The sequence below is a fragment of the Pogona vitticeps genome, chromosome 1 (genome assembly GCF_051106095.1).
Source record: "Pogona vitticeps strain Pit_001003342236 chromosome 1, PviZW2.1, whole genome shotgun sequence".
Lineage (NCBI taxonomy): Eukaryota > Metazoa > Chordata > Lepidosauria > Squamata > Agamidae > Pogona > Pogona vitticeps.
This window is the reverse complement of record NC_135783.1, coordinates 301,592,463-301,613,184: the sequence shown is the minus strand read 5'-3', so window position 1 is coordinate 301,613,184 and position 20,722 is coordinate 301,592,463. Positions and strand designations below refer to the sequence as shown.

The 20,722-nt window shown below is 42.5% G+C and overlaps 1 protein-coding gene across 4 annotated transcripts in view; it reads right to left on the bottom strand.

Moving 5' to 3' along the window:
* RPAP1 (RNA polymerase II associated protein 1) overlaps positions 1 to 20,722 on the bottom strand; it is a 56,761-nt gene that overhangs the window by 4,002 nt on the left and 32,037 nt on the right. For all 4 annotated transcript variants that reach the window (XM_020793767.3, XM_078391392.1, XM_020793766.3 and 1 more), the window contains 9 exons: positions 19,724 to 19,903; positions 18,064 to 18,221; positions 14,993 to 15,172; positions 10,339 to 10,540; positions 7,901 to 8,010; positions 6,781 to 6,976; positions 5,294 to 5,443; positions 4,341 to 4,483; positions 817 to 1,612 (listed from right to left, as the gene is read on the bottom strand). In XM_020793767.3, coding sequence (XP_020649426.3) covers positions 817 to 1,612; positions 4,341 to 4,483; positions 5,294 to 5,443; positions 6,781 to 6,976; positions 7,901 to 8,010; positions 10,339 to 10,540; positions 14,993 to 15,172; positions 18,064 to 18,221; positions 19,724 to 19,903 — 2,115 coding nt within the window. The remainder of the gene's footprint in view (positions 1 to 816; positions 1,613 to 4,340; positions 4,484 to 5,293; positions 5,444 to 6,780; positions 6,977 to 7,900; positions 8,011 to 10,338; positions 10,541 to 14,992; positions 15,173 to 18,063; positions 18,222 to 19,723; positions 19,904 to 20,722) is intronic.

The following is a 20,722-nucleotide window of genomic DNA, read 5'->3' as shown; positions in this document are numbered from 1 at the left end:
CTGGTAGGGGTTAGGAGTGCTAGGCTCAGACTTGGGAGCTCCAGGTTTAACCCCCCCAAAAAGCCACGAAACTCTCTGGATGACACTGGAACAATCTCTCTCAACTTGACTTACGTAACAGAGCTGCTGTGAGGACAACATAGGGAGGAAGAGAGTCATGAATGATGTTCTGAACTTACTGAGGTAGAGCATAAATGTAACCAATAAATATCTTCTTCCCATAGCCTTTTTTTCTGCTGGCACATATCCCTTCTTGATCCCTTCCCTCCCTGCTCCAGAGATTTTTCTGGACTGCGTGACAGTTCTTTCCCAAAACCTATTTTGTAAGCCAGTAGAGTAGTGCCTTGTTCCAGACCCCTGCTATCCCAAAGCTACACACCAACTGTGCCCCCATGATTCCAGACAGTGGTTGTGTGGATAAGAGAAGCAGGTTCCTTGCCGTGGGATTTAAAACAATCAAAATTAATTTAAGGATTTCAGCCACACTTTGAAAACACGCAAGAGCTTAAGGCTCTTCCGGGATCAAAATTCTCCAGATCAGTGACAGAAAACTGATGCTATGGATGCCATTCCCATTGAAGTTTTCTCTTCAGATGGAACAGCACATAGACAGCATTCTTCACTGAGGAGGAGAAACTGCCCATGCTCGCCTCCTCCCCCTGCCCTGTCCTAAAATATTTGGCATGTCTGATTAGAATGCCTTTGGCTGGAATGAAGGACGTGGTCCCTTTCCTCATGACCAGAAAGAGCCTATTACATCCCTGAGGCTCTCATCACATCACACTCTGAACCAGATGCAGCAATGGTGAGGCGGACCTGCTGGAGCGGGACTCCAAGTGCTCTCAAGGTGCTCACATGTTCCCCAAAGACTGCCATCCTTAGCTGAATGCTGAACCGCCTCTGAAGAGGAAGAAGCACAAAGATACCAAAGAGAGGGTCACCAAAGGAAACTCCTTCAAATTGTTCAAGGAGGTTGATGTAAAGGTCGTGAAAAGAAGCTAAGCCAGGGAGAGGAGCATCTAAGTTCAATGAGTCCTGCACTCTAGGATGGCAGTACAGGGAGAGGAGAGCAGCCACGTAGCAGTGGACAGGGCCTTCCAGGAACAAGTCACTGCCTGTGAGGAAGACACACATCAGTCTTGCGAATTTGGCTGCTGCTGAGATGCCTTGAAGGACTTTGGCTCTCCAGGTCTCCAACAGGAGGACCCACTGCAGGTTCCGAGTCACAACATTCACTAGGTCCACGGGAAGAGAAGGCAGCACAGCCCACAGGGGTTCTGATCCTGTCACTTTGTTATAGAGGCTGATCAGAGGAAGGAATGGCCAGTCAGAAGGAAGAACAGGTCCTTTGACCTCAGGGAGCAGCATGGATTGCACAAGGTGAGTTCGTCCTTGGTAAACATGCATGGAGCGATGAAGAGCAGGTTCCAGGTAAGCAAAATGAGAAAGGTAACAGGCCTGGATAAGTGGGAGATGCTGGTATGCTTCTTTCAGTAAGGCACCACGAGTAGGGAAGGAGGGCATGGCAGCAGCTGAGCCTGGCTTTGCCTTCGAGTCCAACTGCAGAAGGTCTGAGAAGTCAGCAGCTTCTGGGCCTCCTTCTTTGCCTTCTCTGTGAAAAAGGGCAAATGAATCATAAACATGGATGCATTTTTTACTAATACATGCTTCTCATGTTTTTCCTGAACATAAGAATAACCCCCAAGAGAGTACATCATTTCCTGGTTTACAAATAAAAGAGCTCCTCAGTTCCAAGGGTCACTGCTATCATTCTACTGTGGACAGGTTTCTCTTCGGCCTTTGGTTGGCCACTGTGTGAACTGGGTTGAAAGTCAGCCATGGCTCTTATCCCCTGAGGAGACACATTCTACAGTTTTATAAAGTGTTGTTTATAAGAAGGTAAGCCCTGTTATACTAGATTGGACCAGAGACCCACGCAGTCGAACACTCCATGGCTAGAGAACGGATGGCTAACATGTGAATGTCCAGCTGCAGTTATTCAACTGTACCCCTATCCCCCCCCCAAAGCGAGTGGAGGGGAAGGTGAACGAGGATGGGTGTTGCAGTCCAGCTGGAGAGCCATACGTTGCACCCTCCTGAAGGAGACATAGCTGGTGGAGTTCATAAATACAATGTGAAAAGGTAAAGCTGTCCTGTTTTTCTCAAGCATTTGGAACTCAGAGGCCCTTTCCACATAAGCTATCAGAGTCTGTTGTGACAGAAAGACCAGTCCTACATCAATATGGGTAGTACTTTTTAACTCCATCATACCCTGAACAAGTGAACTTAAAAAAAGCAGGATTTTTATTATATTTAGTTTGGGTTGTCAACTGCCCTTATATTGCCTTACGGTTTCATTCAGTCTTTGCCCATGCTCTGGACACTAACTGGTCTTTAACAAACTTAAGCAAAAACACACTGCAAATGAGTTTTGAAAGGCTTAGGTAATGACAAGCAATGTTCATCCTCCTCCATTTGAGGGGGCTGTGCATTTCTGCAGTCAACACTATGTGATTTCAGAGAAGGCGGCTTGCTGAAATATAGACAAGGAGTTAGTGAAAATAAAATGGCATAAAACATTATTGCACGATTAGGTTAGGCAGTTTCTTAATGCAGGGAGAGTGTTCTGATATTGATCAGGATGAAACTCAGCACTCCATGTTTCAGCTCAGACTGACATGGCACAGTAGTACAGAGTATGCTGGATTTGGCCTGTGTGGGTTCAAAATACAGTAAATACAAAATATAGTGGTTGAACAGCTCTTTTTTTGTCCTGCAAGTACAGTACATGACAAATTCTTTTTTTTTCCTGATGTTTTTGGATGTTGTCCAGATTAGTTTGGGATTTCAAAACTAAGGGGTCTTCTGACACTTTAAAAACCAACAAGTTTTAATTGCCTTACATGGACTTGCACAGATTGCATGATACTTCATCAGATGCGAAGTGGAATACAGTTCACAAAAACTTAAGAAAAACAAACATTTGTCTTCAAGGTGCTACAAGATTCTCTATTATTTGGGAGGAAAGAAAGGAGGAAGGATTCTCACCATCTCAGCAGAAAACACAGAATTCAAATTGTATCTGACCATTTATCTGCTAGGCGAATTTGTATCCCAAACCAGGCAAACAATAAGTTTAGGACACCAATTAATTTCTGTTGACTTCATTCCACAAAAATTGGAACTACCAAGTACCATTAAGATTTTAGATATCATGTTGAGGATATTTATGAATTGTCAGTGTGCAATCTGAGTGCAGAATATCTCCTGAGAGGGGATATGATAGCACTTTTCAAATACTTGAAAGGCTGTCATGCAGACGAGGGGCAGGGCTTGTTCTCGATCATCCCAGAGTGCAGGACATGCAACAATGGGCTCAAGTTACAGGAAGCCAGATTTCAGCTGAATATCAGGGAAAATTTCATAATTGTTGGAGCAGTGCGGCAATGGAACCAATTACTTTGAGAGGTGGCGAATGCTCCAACACTGGAGGCTTTTCAAGAAAAAAATAATCACCTGGCAGATATGCTTTGATTTGCATTCTTGCCTTGAGCGCCAGGTTGAACTTGGTGGCCTTATGGGCCCTTCCAACTTCATTATTCTATGAATCTATGATAAATGCTTGAAATTCCACATGGATTTATTTGAAGAATTTCTACAGAGCAGCTGGGCAGCTGGGCAGTTAAAAAATGGCATACCTTGAAAAGGAAACGGTTTTAAAACAGATCTGGATGAAACCCAAGATCAAGGAGAAATTAACAAAAAGAAAAACACTGTGCCCACTTTCAGAGCAACATATTTGCTTCATTTGTTTTATGGATACAAACCCCTTCTTCAAATATATAGGGCAGAGCCATGGGACAAATTTTATTCCCCTATCCCTCACCCCACCTTGCTTGCTTGCTTATTTATTTATCATTTATTTTTAGTGCTTATATTAAATACTATATTGCCATCTTTGGAGAGGGGAGGGAAGAAATCTGTTATGCAGTAGGAGAACTTTACAAAATGAAAGCCAATAAAGAGGATTGGGAGACTTATAACAGCTCTCAGTTTCAGGAAGAACAAGGAAGCAGCAATTGTGTGTCAGTGTAATAAAACTGGAATGGAAACTGTTGCCTCAGTTGCACCAAGAGTGGAACCATAGCTACAAGGAAACAAGGCTGCTGAATAGGGCCAACTCATAAACTGCTTTAACTAGACTCCACTGAAAATATTCCTTCCCTTCTTTTTTTCCAAAGATGAGGATTGACAGGAGCTGCAGTCGTATTCTTCCCTGAGCACTGGAAAAGTATTATTCAAGGGAAGTCATATGGGGGCGGTGAACTAAAGAAACTTACGGAATCAGTTTTGGATTAAAAACGAGGCCCAATAGGAGTTCGTGAGCCAGGTGCTCGCTGCCTGGCAACAAACGACTTAACAGCGCCATGGCAACAAAGTGATGGAGTGAAGCATGCTGGTTGTAATCCGGACAAGTATCTGCCTGCACAGGAAACAAAAATCCAATATATGTAAGTGGTGCAACACATTCCAACAACATAGACAGAAGGACATGATGAGGACATTAGGAGATATTCTGTGCCAAGTTGCAAAAGTGAACAGTTTCTTATAAGATGCCTATATTGCCAACACTCATTCCTCCTTTTTTTTTCATTAATATGTACACAATTATCTCCAAAACTGCCAAACGTGTGTATCCAGCATCACAAGAGAAAAACCAAGACAGATTCTGATTGATGAAAGTCTAGAATTTGCCAGCCGCCTGTACAACCAATCACCTCATGGTTAATGCAAGAGAGGAAAACATGTGGTCCTCCAGTTCCTGGATTGCAGTGTAGCCCAACGAAGCCCTAGCTGGAGAGGACTGACAGGAGCTGCCGTCCAGCAACATCTGGAAGGCTGCATATTCCCCATCCCTCAATTTAAAAATTCACATTACGCACAAAGAAAGCAGCCCAGAAGCTGTCTATTTCCGTCATTTGAAGCAAACAAACCTTTAGGTACCTGTAAACTGCTAATAAGCTACTCTCTTGTGTGTCCATGTGTGGCAAAACTGGGACACAAGGCAACATTTTTCTTCTTTCCCCCATTTCTTTATCAAAACAAGAAAAACATTTGCAGGTGTTGGCTGGGTGTGTGTGCGTGTCAAGTGCAGCAACAGGCTTCAAACACTGAATAAAAGATGCCTCCGTCCCGTTTACCATCATTCCCATCACCCTCCTTCCCCTCCTCTGTAGGTTCTAAGCAGATGAAATCAAGAATCCAGAACAGATGTTTGAAGGAGTGAACATACCATTTTCTGAGCGAGTGCGAGGACAAAATATTGAAAGTGGTATTCATGGCGCAAAAGCCAGGCAGAGGAAAAGGCTAGAAAAGGTGGCCCAGTAGTCCAGCTTTGGATCAGATAATCTTTCAGACTTTTCACATCCATTATAGAAACATACTGTTAAGAACAAATGAGTTAGTTACAAACACATACATCCAGAGAGAAGAGCTTCTTGAGTTGGCCACTATGGACAAACAGAAACAGCATTCATATGGCCAGCAATCAGTTACTATAACATCCTTCTCATAATATGCTGGGAAACTGTAAAACTGATGGCTTCCTGGGAGATAATAATGCACTCTGCATTTACAGTCTTCCCTACTTATACTTTTTGAAGACACAGGGCAACATTAATGCTATTGGATCTGACCCCAGTGCTGTGTGCTCCAGACGTCTGGACTCAAAACAGGAACTGACAAATACCATTCCATCTTTGTGTACTGTCACAGACCACCCCAACCTCTATGCAAGCAGACCCCATGGCCTATGGTTTAATGCAGGCCAGGGAAACATCTGCTTCATGGCCTAACCTGGCCCACAGAGACACCTAATCTCTCCTGCAATCTTCCTTTCCTTCCCCAAACCTCACTACTAGAGGAATTCTCACATCCTTTGATCAATCACCAGAGTTAAGAGGGATTCCTTTGCTAGCTTCAGGCTCCGCTGCCAAGCACCAAGTGACAGCTTTTTGCTCCACCTCTTCCCTTTTCTGCAGAAGGCCCAAGGGTCCCTGTGCTTTGATCAGGGATCTAGTGATGCACAAATCATCCCAGCTCACAAAAAGCTTCCCTGGAAGGGGAATATTTCTGTTTCCTGTGCCATTCTTCCTTTCATACCCCTTAATGTTCTGTGTCATTCCTTACACTTTAGATCGTGTGCCTGAGGACAAGGCTATGTCAGGGCCTAGACTGTAAACCCATTCTGGGAGACTTGCTTTGGCTGAAGGGCACGGCATAAATGCAGTCAATCAATCACAGCCCCCAGCTGATTATGGGATGATGCAAATGAGAGTCTCCCCTCTGGCACATTCTTCGTAGGCTCACTCTTCTCCACTTTGTCCTTTCCTCCTCCTGCAAACCTGAGAAAAGGTGTTTGGAAGCTGTGATTAATCAAGCTTCCAAATACCTCTTCATGGTCATGGGAGAAAAGAAAGAAGTGGGGGAGCATGAAAATCCAGAAAAGGCCAGAGACACACACATATCACCACAGTGTGATGTGTATCCAAATACAGCTAATACGCCCAACTGTCGGCCCCATTCTGCAGGTTTTATCAGGCTGGCTGCCTTAGCAACATAACCAGCACGAACCTAACATAGTTACAGTGCTCATTTATACAAGCTCCTCAAATGCAGAAAAGTGTCCCTTTCTAAGGACTCCTGTTTGGGGCAACCAGAGCATGTTCCCTACAGAAAAGCTCTCTCTATAAAAACACGCCTCAGAAAGCCAGGACTCACCTCACCAACCAGCCCTTTGTGGAGATGAATGATGCTGTTGATGAGGGCGAGGAAGGCAGTTAGGAAAGGAAAAGGTGATTTAGAGCCTGCTAAACTCATTGGAGGCTTCCTTCCAGTGCAACTCAGAGAAACAAGGTTGGGGAGAGATTCTGGTGCTGGCGAACAGGACAAAGGATTGCACAGAGCAGAGCATGGCCTGCAGAGAGAGAAGAGAGAGAGAGGGAATAGCCATGCAGTTAAAAATTTACTGGTGCCAATGGATTTTCAGCTGATTCAATAAGTTTACAACAGGTATTTCATATAACTTCAATGTCCCATTGTTATCTAAATAAACATGTGTTTTTAAGTGCACGAGAAATGTACACCTCCTCTACTCTGAGCTGCAGAGCTAGATCATTCTGTTAGAATGTGGCTGAAAGTCCTGCATCAAAAGCAAACCTTTGATGTGAGCAAATCTCTCCTTTCCAGAGCAAAAAAGCTTCTTACTGCTATTCAATATGCAGGACTTGCAGCATCTAAGAGTTATATCACAGTGTGCTCATGCAAATGTTCAGTTCTTCATAAAAGCTACAGTTAATGAATGTGGAATATTGTGCTTCTGTATCCAGAATTCAAAAAGCCATGAAATGGCCCAATATTGCTGCACAATACGATGCCCATGCTGCCAGCAGGAAAAAGGATGCCAAGCTTTACACACCAACAGCAGCAGTCAAGATGGTCTATAGGATACCTTCTTGTGTTCACTACCATTTATAAAGTAACACTAAAGGGAAAATCCCAGAAGCGGATATATCTGGGGAAAAGCAGGATTCTATGATCTTTATATAAGTTGCAAGTTAAGCTTTTTTTTTTTTTTTTTTGAACAATCTATTCTGCCTTTGCCAGTGCTAGGGGGAAAAATAAGAAATTGAAGCAGAATTTTAAAAACACATTATTTCTTGGCCTTTAAGATCAGAAGATCAACTTTGCAAAGCTATTCAAGTAGCTCAGGATTTTAGATCAATCTCACAAGGCTATTCAAGTGGCTCAGGAATCTACAGGACATCATCATCACCATTAACACCGAGAAAACTAGCAGACCAGGGCTCTGCAACAGTTAGGTACCTGGGTAAAATTTTACCTGAGCATTTCCCAGAGGACTTGCATAGCTGGCTGCTTAAGGAGAGGCAACAGCGTAGTTGAGGTCAGATGTTCCAGTTCTTCCAGACAGTCAACAGGGTTAACTGATGGCTGTGGAGAAAATAGAGGGGAAAGGAGCTTTTGTGACTTTTCATGGAAGTCAGCAATTTCTGCTCAGCAAGTCAGACCTACTTAAAATGAGAGAGCTGGTCCTATAATCTCATTTGATCCTAGCTAGACACGTCTCAGTAAAGGATGGAGGCTGACCAAATCACAGAGTTGGACATTTCAAAGTCTCGCCTAGTCCAGGGGTGGGTATTTTCCAATGGACCTGGGTCACTTTTCTTCTCCCTCAGACGTAGCATGACTTCACCCACACTCCAATAACCCCACACTGTCACCCCAAAAGCAGAAAACAGAGTCATGTTGTCCTCCCAAAATGCAGCTTGCACCATGAGAGACTTCTGGGAGGTACGAGTTATAGCATACAAGTCACTTTGTTTCCTCCAGGCCCTGTTTTAGGCTTTAAATGGCCTTTTTTGAAAGAGGGTGTGACTTGTTAGTCACCTCCATTTTTCCGAAAAAGCTTTTAAAGGCTTAGCTAGGGGAACAGGAAAATAAGGTTTACCGGATAAATGGTTGTGCTTTCTAAAGGATTCTCTCTCTCTCTCTCTGTGTCTGTCTGTCTGTCTGTCTGTCTGTCTGTGTGTGTGTGTGTGTGTGTGTGTGTGTGTGTGTGTGTGTGTGTGTGTGTGTGTGTGTGTGCGCGCGCGTGTGCTGCACATGTCTGAAAGAGTGGATCGCCTTTCTCTCCCACCCCACGGCTTCTCCCAAAGGGTTGCTCCCGATAGCTTTTGTGGCAGCAGAGAAGCTGCGGGGGGGGGGGGGGGAGAGAAAGGCGATCTGAAAAGCCATCGGGAGCAGCCCTTCGCGAGAAACCGTGGGGCAGGAGAGAAAGGAGATTGGCACCTTTGGAGCTTTCAAAGGGATTCCTCCGATGTCGGGTGGAAAGCCCTTTGAGAGCTCCAAAGGCAAAAGGGCAGGGAGAAAGAGCTGGAAATTCTAATTTCCCGCCCTTTCTCCCTGCCTTTTTGCCTTTGGAGCTTCCAAAGGGCTTCCTCAGATGTCAGGGGAAAGCCCTTTGAGAGCTCCGAAGCTGCCGATGGCGGCGGTGGGGACCCCCAAGGAGGTCTCCCAGGGCTTGCCCGCCACCATGGAAGACCTTCCTGGGGGTCCCCGCTGCCACAATCGCTGCCCTGACATCGGAGGAAGCCCTTTGAAAGCTCCAAAGCTGAAAAGGCAGGGAGAAAGGGTGGGAAATTCGAATTTCCTGCCCTTTCTCTCTGCCTTGTTGTCGTCGGAGCTCTCAAAGGGCTGCCACCCATGTCGGGCGGAAAGCCCTTCGAGACCTCCGAAAGCGACCAACAGCTCCGTTCGCAAAAAATGGCATTGGCGTGCGAACAGAGCCTCGACCTCGTTTGTAGGCAGAGGCTCCGTTCACAAGTCAATGCCAATTTTTGTGAACTGAGCCATTCGTAAATCGAAAAGTTTATATGTGGGGCCGTTCGTAAGTCAAGGGTTGACTGTATAGTATTTGCTATTCACTATAATCCATGTTTTTTAGCATCCACAGGGGAAGGCTTGGAACTGATTCTCTGCAGACACAGGGGTTTTACAGGCTTCACATGCACAGGCCTTACCTCAGAGGTGTCATAGACAATTTCATCTTGGGCCGCACTGGCATTATGGTTGCCCTCAAAGGGCCAGTTGTATCTGTAAGACTATATAAATGTATCTACTCTTTCTCATATTAAATATATTCCTCATTCAATTATTACCGGTTTTAGTAACAACTTAAGTAATAATTAGCTCTGAAAGTAAGTCTATTTTCAAAATCTAGAAATAATGGCAAGCAGATATTCAAGTGTACAACTCTCGTACAATTTATTGAAAAGTGAGTTTTATTAACACATGTTGATGCCTGCTCCACAGCCCCACCTATGTTTATTTTTTTAGTTATTCACAGAAGTCTCCACCTTTCCCTTGAACTTGCCATGGTCCTCGTTATCCCCTGACTCCTCACTCGCTTCCATAGCCGATGCGGGAGAGGAGGTAGAGATGGCCGCTGCTAGGCAACGTCACTGGTCCTCACTGTGAGCCCTAACAATGGGTGGGGAGGCAAAAGCGAGGACTACCTTTCCCAAGGTGCTGTACATTGCCCAAGTGGCTGCACTTTCTGACTCTTTGCCGCTTGGAATACTGGGATTAGAAGTCCCACTGGACAGATTCCCAGCATCCTTGCAGAGCATTATGGGTGACCAAGTAAGTGCCTGCATATTCTATGTTGCACAGTAGCAGGCAAAACTGTGAGGGCCACATGAAACAGCCTGGTGGGCCTGATTCGGCCCATGGGCCTTGAGTTTGACACATGTGCCTTACCTGTTGACTGCAATTACTGTAATACACCTCCAGATAGATGACACAGGCTGTAGTGAGAGGCTGCAGTTCTTGCCAGGTATCGAAGTGAGATATCTGCTTAAGGCACTGCTTCAAAATAGAGTCAATTATGGGTCTGAAACCTGACACCTGACTCCAGGTGACTGGTGGAAGTGGAATTTGATCACTGCCTTCTGGATCATTTCTGCAACAGAACGAAAAGGCAAAATGTTGAAAGAAAACTTAAATTACTAATGCCAACAGTCCAGGGAGCCTTTACAAAACTCACAGGAGAACAAATATGAAATCCAAGGAAAACATAAGAGGTTTTATGCTCTTTTGTTACTCGGGTTTACTCTCTGAACCGATCTGAAAACATTTAGCTAGTATATTAGCATATTCTGAATAAATTTCAGCCAGTAGTGTATCACATTTCTAAATTTAAATGTTTACAGATTGGCATTGATATTCTCAATATCTGACATATACAAGAATTTCATGAACTAAAATGCCTTCTCTCCATGGGCCAGAAACAGCTCATCCTCCATCTTCAGACTTTCCACTGTGGGAGAGATAAAGCACCACTTGTGCAATGCTGCTTAGTATTGCACTTTACCACAAGCCTGGGGAAGCTGTATCCCATGACATATGGCTGAAATATAACTCATTTGTAATGCTTGTTTTATTTAGCGAGCAACCCTGACACTGCCTAGACAATAAGTGGAATATAAATTTAAAAAAAAATAAAACAGAAGGAAAAGGACAAAGAGCTGACAAGAACTGTTTTATACAAGCAAATGTAATAAGCTTATGTAGGGCTACACATGTGGCATCTAGTGAATTTGACTGAAAAGCATTGTTTGTAAGTTCCATCAATAGCATTAAGATCTGTGATGGTGGATATTCTCTCCGGACGTCACATGTGTAGCCCTTAGAATTTCCATGCAATACATTACCAGATGTCACAGGCATGAAGTTGCCCTAAGCAGCCCATAATAATACTGAAAAACATATGTAACTAATTTTTCTCTTCTGATGGATAGATACACCAAGCATTAACTCTTCTGCAGTGGTGAGAGAAGGGATTTTTATCTGGGCTATTCCTGCAATCTACCAGTTCCTATTTGTTTTACTTCAAAGTGATCCTACACTTGTCTCTGTCACTCAGATTCATTAGATCAGCCCACCAGTCTTGACTGAAACGGGTATTTACACCTACTCAAATTATTGGCTTTCCAATCAAATTTACTACCTGCCTCCGCTTCTACAGCAGGAATAAATATTGACACTTGCTGGCCTGAACATGGTATCCATGGGGAATACCATTATTAACTGTTCATCTATAAAGACTAACTATTTCATCCTGCTCCTCCTAAGAAGTTAGAGAAAGGTAAGGAATGAAAAGAAATAGATTTCGAGAGGGGCAGCCATAATAGTATGCTGCAAAAACATCAAGGAGTTATGGGGCACCTTAAATACTCAACATTTATTATGATATATGGTTTCAGGCACAGCCCATTTCATCAGATGCTGACATCAGATAAAAGTTGAACACAGCATGTCCTGTCTGAAAGAGTTACATTATTAAATGTGACCATTCACTAAATTAATTGTTTTGGTAAGAAAGACATCCAGGTACTACCTAGGGAAGCCAATTAAGTCATGCACTATGACAAGAAATCTCTGTTCTTGACGAAATGTAAACCAGGAGTCCCTCGCATTAACCTCCCTTTTCACATTTCTCTGCTCCACAACGACAACTTAAAAGGTCAGTGAAGAGTCTTGGGTCAGAAGTTAGTCAACCTGGAGAAAAGAGCATCGGCAGAAGAGAGTGCCTAGCCCTGCTCCTCTCTGTCCCGGGGAGGGGGGGCCTTCTTCACATGTTAATTTTTGAAGGTAAAAGAATGGACAGATTATCTTCGTTTCTTATAAGTCTCCGAGATTTATTTATTTTTCTAGATTTAAACAGCTCCTCTGTTTGGAAAGCCCAGATTCCCATACTTCAATTACAAGAAGCACAGGAACGTGGTTCTTATTTATTTACATATTATCTGAATTTATATCCTGCACCATCTGGCAACCAGGTCACTCTGGGCGGCTAACAAAAATACAAGGACAAAAAAACTTAAAAACACGATAAAAATAAGTTAAAACCTAGCATATTCAACGCTGCATATGATATAATTAAGAAAAGCTGATTAAAAAAACAATACTTGCTTCATTTCCCTATACATTACTTTGCAAGTGACTAGTCTGATCCATCTTTTAAAATCCATTTTTACTCCATATCAAGTATTGCCTTCTCACGACAGGTTAAAGAGTATTCTAAGAGTTCCAACTGAAAATAGTATTCGAGAGAGAAACTACTTCAACTGCATTTAATGGAGAACAAACCAATTGTTATCCTCTCTAAGTAACAGAGGCCTTCAGGAAAAAAGTGCCTCCATTTAGATAAGCTGTTATTTGAGCATTATGTAAAGTTGGCACATGATGGCACTCTTAAGTCTTAAAAGCAACACTGCCAAAATTCTAGCTCAGTATGAACTTTCCTTAAAAATCAACAAGACAACAAACAAAATAAGGTTGCATTCACAAGAAGATTTTCTCCTTCTGTTCCCTTGTCAGCAAAACCTGATCTGGGGAACTGTTTTCGTTGAAATTTAATAAAATGCATGTGTTCAATTATTCACTAAGCTATGACAGGGCGCGCGTGCAGACACACACACACACACACAGCTTGCTCAGTACAACAAAAGAGACACCAAAAAGGGATAGCTACTCTTGTTTGTGAAGTGTCACGGGCATTTGTCAGCTCACTTTCAGAATGCTAGACTTGATAGAAATGGTCTAATCAAGCAAGACACTTCGATTCTAACAGCATCTGTTACTGATGACTAAAAAAGACAATTTTGTGTGTGGGGGTGGACACAGATATTCAGCACATGATACAGCAACCTTAAGCTAAGCATATCCAAATGTGGCCTGTATCTGAAAGGGAAGACCTCCATCATACCATCTTGAGTGCCATGATTAAACAAAGGCAGGATATAAAACATCTGATGACCTCCACAACTGTGCAAAGATGTTTTATTTACCAAGCTGCAATCCACCATCTCCTATAAGTAGTTGTTTTATTTTATCTACCATTTCTTTTCTGTTTCATATGGCTTCCCCTATTCTTTCATACTCATTTTTCAATTTCCATTATCTGAAGCTGGAAAATACTACTACTGCTACTACTACTGTTATGTGCCGGGAAATAGGAACCAACTTATAGCAATTCTAATACAGTGGGGTCTCTACTTAAGAACGTCCCTACTTAAGAACAATTCCACTTAAGAACAGCTCCATTTGCTAAATTTTGCTTCTACTTGAGAACAAAAATCCAAGATAAGAACAGGAAAAAAAACCTTTCCTGCTCTTTTTTTAACCTTAGGTCATCTTAGGTTAAAAAAAAGTTCTCCCCCTAGTGGTAGAGTACATATTAACCAGCTTTGCATTAGTTCCTATGGGAACTAATGCTTCAATGTACGAACGCACCGCTACATAACAAAAAAAAACAGCCAGAACAGATTAATTGGTTTTCAGTCCATTGCTTCAAAATTAGCTTCGTCAGAAGTGCTTTTAACACTGTTCCCTGACCTAAGGGGAAAAAAAAGAAAAAATATCCCCCTCTAGTGGTAGAAGGCGGAATAGCAGCTTCCCATTAGTTTCTATGGACGGAAAAGAGCAGATACAGATTAAATGGTTTTCAGTGCATTCCTATGGGAAATGCAGATTCTACATAAGAACTTTTCCGCTTGAGAACCACCTTCCAATACGGATTAAGTTCTTAAGTAGAGACCCCACTGTAGAGCTTTCAAGGTAAATGAAATATTTAAGGAGTGGATAAACCAGTTCCAAGCCCCCAATAATTTCCATGACTGAGTGGTAATTTGAACCCAGGTCCTCTGAGTCCTACTCTGTCACCCTATCAATCTACTACATCACTGGTTCTTAACCTTGGGTTACTCAGGAGTTTTGGACTGCAACTCCCAGAAGCCTTCACCACCAGTTGTCCTGACTGGGGTTTCTGGGAGTTGCAGTTCAAAAGCATCCGAGTAACAAAGGTTAAGAACCACTGTACTACATCATACCAGGCTTCTCTGCTGTTACTACTACTACTACTACTACTACTACTACTACTACTACTACTACTACTACTACTACTACTACTACTACTACTACTACTACTACTAATACTAATAATAATAATAATAATAATAATAATAATAATAATAATAATAATAATAATAATAATAATAATAATAATAATAATAATAATAATAATAATAATAATAATAATAATAATAATAATAATAATGTATTATGTTATTATAACTCATATATTACTGTCATTTCAATATCTTGTTATGTTGCAAACCATCCTGGGCTTTTTTGAAAACATGGAAATGTGAGATGGAAGATTCCAAACAAAAAAAACAAGAACATACAAATCTACTCTAAGAACATAACAAATGAAAGAAAGCATTGGAAAGAGACTTGTAGAACAAGGTCTGTTTCAGTACCCATCAAAGCATTACTAATTTAAACAAGCATTCACTGATTTAAGAATCAAACTTAGTGAACATTTTTGTTTTGATTTTGATGGCTACACCTGATCAATTGAGCCTGTAGTTCTGCTCTGCAGCCCGCAGTTTGTGTCACTTGGGTGAGCAGAGTCACCACTGCTGCAGCTTGCTGGATACAAAGCTCAAATGTAGACTTATTTGCTTGAAAATCACTGGACAGCCGAGTCAGAGACGGAACCATCTTCATCAGCATAGGATAGAGATCCCTGTAAGTTCAGAAATAAGGGGATGGAAGGGAGAAATCACAGGAAAAGTAAGGCTAATGGTTCAAAATGCTGTTTACTTCTAGAAAAACCCAAAACCTCACTATGGAAAATTCCACATAAAAACGTGCATATGTTTTACACATTACACTTTTTTTCTTAGTTTTTACAGTATAAAAATGCAGTCAGCCTTACAATAACTCCAACCCGCTTCGTTTAGAGAATGTTTGAGAAGGAGGCTATGCTATGGTTTCAGAGACAATTTGCGACAACAAAACCAAAACCAAAAGTATTCAAGCACCATTAAGACGACCACATTTCGATCAGTGTGTGAGCTTCTATGAATTGTAATGTACTTCTTCAGACACATGGAACACAACATCTGGGCAACAGCTCTCTATATAGCAAAGATAGGGAGAATGGGCGGGGATGGGACCCAGGGGAATGGCAATTGTATATTAACACCTGGTGAAGAGCTTCCAAGGTGGCAAACAGCATTATTATTGCTAGCAATGAACACTCCATATGTTGATGACATTAACATCCTGGCAATAGCAGGATGGAAAGGATGTGAGTTCTCAGGACTTGAGCTTTCAGGAAAAATAAACGGTATTGAGGTCAGGCTTTTGCCAAAAACAAGTGTTTGATTATAACCAAGACAATAAAGGCAACCAGCTTATAAATATACATATAGTGTGCTGAAAAGCATTTGCATGTAATCCTCTAGATCAACCCCTGGTCCACAGCCTGGTGCCAGTCTGTGGGCTTGCTGGAAGTGGGCCGCGGATACAGATCTCCGCCCCCCCTCATGCACGCAGGGGGGGCATGTCAGCCCTCAACCCCCCCCCCACGCGCACATGGAGCTCGCTCCCTCCAACCGGTCCGTGGCCCAAAAAGATGGGGACTGCTGCTCTAGATGTACAATGGAATTAATACAACCCTCCTTCAGCTGCTTCTCTTTCAAATCTCTATTTGCAATTCTATTGTTTATGCAATAGCCACTTAGAGATGAATGGGCATCCTCAGAAGTTTCTGATGTCAGATTTGTGTTCATTTATTCATTTAATCTCTGGCACAGAGCATGTCCTGTTGCCCGTGGAGAAATCAGAGCACTACTACTGGCACTGGATGGCATATATCTCATTAGACGTTGAGTGAGTAAATGAGCCCCTGATGCCTGGGTAGATGTGATATCTAGGTTTATAGTAGGGTCTTGTCCATGTCTTAGTATCCATGTTATACAGTGGACCATCGACTTACAGACGGCTTGACTTGCAGACTTTTCGAGTTACAGACTTCTCTGGCTGCAAAATTTAGATTCAACTTGCAGCCGGAGAATCAACCTAAAGACCAGAAAAAAACCAAAATGGAACAAAAACAGAACAAAAATGGCCGGTTATGGATTAATCGGTTTTCAAAGCATTGTAGGTCAATGGAGACTCGACCTACAGATTTTTCGACCTGCAGCCACCGTTTCAATATAGATTAATTCCATAAATAGAGGATCCACTGTACTGTCAGTCGTTGTTTAAAATAAAAGAGACTGTCTGTAAGCCTGCCAGCCAAAGCTTGTGAGATAGAAGCATAATTGCCCACAATGGGCTGGAGCTTTTTGACATGTGAGTGGGCTCAGCTAAGAGATGGAGGTGACAGCCAAGGGTGCTCTGTCACCCTCTCTGTTCAATCTGCCTTGTAGTAGATTGTTCTTAGGTACCTATTTTGCTGTCAATTTTTTCCTCAGCTGAATGAGTGGGTACAGCAATGTAAGAACTGCCTACTAGGTACAGCAGTGTAAGAACCCACAAGCTCTGTGTTGCTGAACTCAGCAGATGTGGTTGTATGACAACTGAACTATAAACAACAAACTTTATTATGAGTTCTGGGTAGAAGCTGAACACAAGCATGTATAACCATAAGTGGGTGGGTGTTTATAACATGGTGCTTATTAGACTGAATATGTTGTATCACAATGGTGTTCTGAAATGTTGTCTATCGTGTAGACTGGTCTAGATTCAAGTCAATGGTAGACTGAGATTTATTTAATCTCTGGTAGGACTTGTTGAGTGATGGGCCTAGATGATACAGAGGTCATCTACGATAAAGGGAGAACCTCACTCCTCTTAGCTTTTTAGGTCCTTTATCACAGAGGTTGTCAACTCCCGGCCCGGTGCTGGTCCGTGGCCTGAGCCAGACCGGGACGCAGAGACAGACCTCCCCCCTGCACGCTCCCCTCCCCACAGCTGTTTTGCGCACATGCGCATGCGCCGACATGAGCGCTTCCTCACCCCTCCATGCATGCACCCGCGCGGTGCCCCGCTTTCCTCAGAGGCTCAGCCAGTCCGCAGTCCCAAAAAGATTGGGGACCACTGCTTTATCAGACTACCTTCCGCTCTGGTTACTGCAGCAAATTGGTTTTATGGTTTATTATCTATCTTGGCTTAGAAATTAACAGGAGGAATCGAGCCCTCCCAGTCTAATTATATATGGCCTTAGGTTGATAGTGTACCTCCTTCCCTAACGTGCTTCTGTAGCAAGTAAACCCAAGTTTCTTCCTGTCCTGTCTGCAAAGTGAATTTCCAGTTACAGCATTAGATAGGCAAGGAAGGGGCAGACAAATCAAACTGTTTTTTTTTTTTACAATGGAAAGACAATCTCTTTCCCAATATAGTCTTTCAAAAAATGTCAGATGTTAACATGGCTGATGTTCTGGTCCCAGAGAAACGTACAATGTGATATTCAGTAACATTTTACAGTATATAACACTGTATAGTGGAGATTTATTTATTTATTTATTTATTTTGTTCGATTTATATCCCGCCCATCTGGTATATTCTACCACTCTAGATATCTAAGAAAAGAAACACCAGGTTCTATGTTCCATTGTAAGCACTTACACATAGAGATCACAGGCTTGACCGTAGCCAGCAGTGATAGCCCACAAGCGGAATGCCTCTGTGTTTATCCTTATGGCTTCCTCAATCCCCAGAGGAAGATCTTTGGGATCTTCAGCAATAAAACGACTCAGTCGACTCTTCATTTCAAACTTATTAAGCTACAAATAATAAGCAGATGATGCATAAGAGAAGAGACTTGTGGGAAGGGCAACACAGAATTACAACTACAGCAACATAGGAAGAACATCAAGTGGTTTCAACATTGAAGAATGCTAATAATGACTTCAACAGGTGGATCAGACGAACTTACAGAGGGTGTGTCCGTCAATGATAAGAACGAAGGAATTTTTATCAAACATGTTGCCAGATACTTTGGATAGGAGAGAGAGCCATTTGGTAATACATATAGTAACTGCAGCCAGAATACTATACGCCTGGAAATGGAAGAAAACTGAAATACCAAACCGTAAAGAATTTATGCAAAAGATTATGGAAGTGGCGGAGATGGACATATTAACAGAACTTTAAAAGACAATTCAATCCAATAAGTAACTGAAAAATGGAGCCCTGTATATAACTGGATCTGTTCTATAACCTGAAAGTCAAATGCGATAACTATAATACAAAATAGTCAAATCATTCTAGTGGGAAGTATATAAGCAACTAACAGCCATAAAAGTTCTTAATGTAATGATATGTGTAAGTACAAATAATATGTGATAAGGAATGGAATGATATACTCCCTGTTATCCCGATTCATTTCCCCTTACCCTGGAAATTAAAAAGAAAAAGAAAAAGAAAGACCAAAAAGACCTTAGTTCTAGACTGAAGACTAGAACTAAGGAAAGGCCCCTGTTGGAACTAAGGGAGTGACTAAACAGGCAATTGGCCTGCTATCTGGTCTGCTGTCAGATTGGTTCCCCCTTTTTGCTGCAATTAAAGAACGCAATTGCTAGAACGAACCGGCCCATCCCTAAAGCATGCCTTCTTATACCTTTCTGACTGTCGAGGGATACTCTTTTTTAGGTGTGGATAGGATCACTCCAATTGTGGTTCATTTCCAGAACATGTGTTTGCTGGAATCAAACTAAAGTGGAGCTTCCTGCTTTCAAATTTCCCAGCTGGTTTCAATTTCTCAATATTATTAGTGGCTTAAACTTTCATAGCAGATAAGATGCACGAAAAGAAGGCACAATGTAAAAGAAATCAGAATGAATTTCTAACACAATACAACAAACCGAAAAACTATAATGTAAAACTATCTGGATTAAAGTATCAGATGGTATTATAAGAAGCAAAATTAGCCATAGTTAGCCCTTGACAAAATATTGCTTTTGGCCATTAAGCTCACTATGTCCCCAACCATTTTGTGTCAAGACAGACACAAGAGCTACCTATTCTAAAGAACAAGTTCCTGAAGACTAAGGGGAATGTGTAAGAAAACTGATCCAGGAATATTCAGATGGGAAAATCAGAGGAAAAAATATATATAAAGAAGTTGTGAAGTCTGGGCCTCACTAGTGTAGGTCTGCTAAGGGAATAAAATAAACGAAAGTGAGGGAATCAAAGTCAACTAAGAGCAGTTCACAGGCTGGAAATCTAGAGCAAGAAATCCTAGTTCTTTGTAAAAATCACAAGGGGAAACTGATTAGAGTCTTACCAGCCTGGCAGCTGCATTTCGCCCTCCGGATGCCAAGATTCTAATTAGTTTCATGGCAGGGGCACATGGAACTCCATGGAGGCTTGTAAGAAACTGCCCAGGCTCCGCCACTGTTGGACTCCATTGGGTGGGAAGGAATTCTCTGCTGACAGTCTCAATCAGACGAGGGCAACCCAAGACCTATTAAATACGACACAGTACCAAGTTATCTCTTTTTTATTTTATTACAGCAATGCTTATGTTAGCCATCTTGCAAAGGATATCAAAATTAAATAAATAAAAGAATCTGAGAGTCTCTTTTTCTACTTCCTCAATTTCCTTTTTATTTCTTTTACATCTTCTCTAAGGAACATGATTTTATGCCACCTGAAGCAGGGGCTGCATTCTCCAACTACTAGGCAAAGGTACCAAACCAAGCTTTTACTGACTCTTTTCAAGTTACTGCATCATCTAAAATTATCTGCAGCTTTGTTAAGATAAAACTGTCTAAAGCAGGCTTGTCCAACCTGCGGCCCGAGGGCCGCATGCGGCCCAGCTCAGCTCGTAATGCGGCCCAGTGCAATTTTTTATTTTTAAAGAAATTCCAAAGTTTCGAGTTACACTGCCGGCCCTTGCGGCCAGAATGTGGCCGCGGCGTGTCACAACAGTAGAGGGGGAGAGAGGGAAGGAAGGAGTGGGAGGGGACAGGGGGGCTGCGTGACTGCATTGTGCTGTCCCCGTCAACAGGTGGACCCCCTCCCGGCCCCATAAAGCTGGCAGCCTCTGCTGTCAGAGATCACAGCTGCCAGTAAACGTGCTTGGAGGGGATGTGTGGAGGACGGCTAGGGCTGCCCCTCCCATGCGGCCCAAATAAAATGTATGTGCGGCCCAAACCAACTTTTCATCTTCTAATGTGGCCCAGGGAAGGTGAAAGGTTGGACACCCCTGGTCTAAAGGTTACTCTCTACTTTTGTTTTCAACTGTCAAGCGACCTATGCATTTCGCTTAAAGCTATTAAAT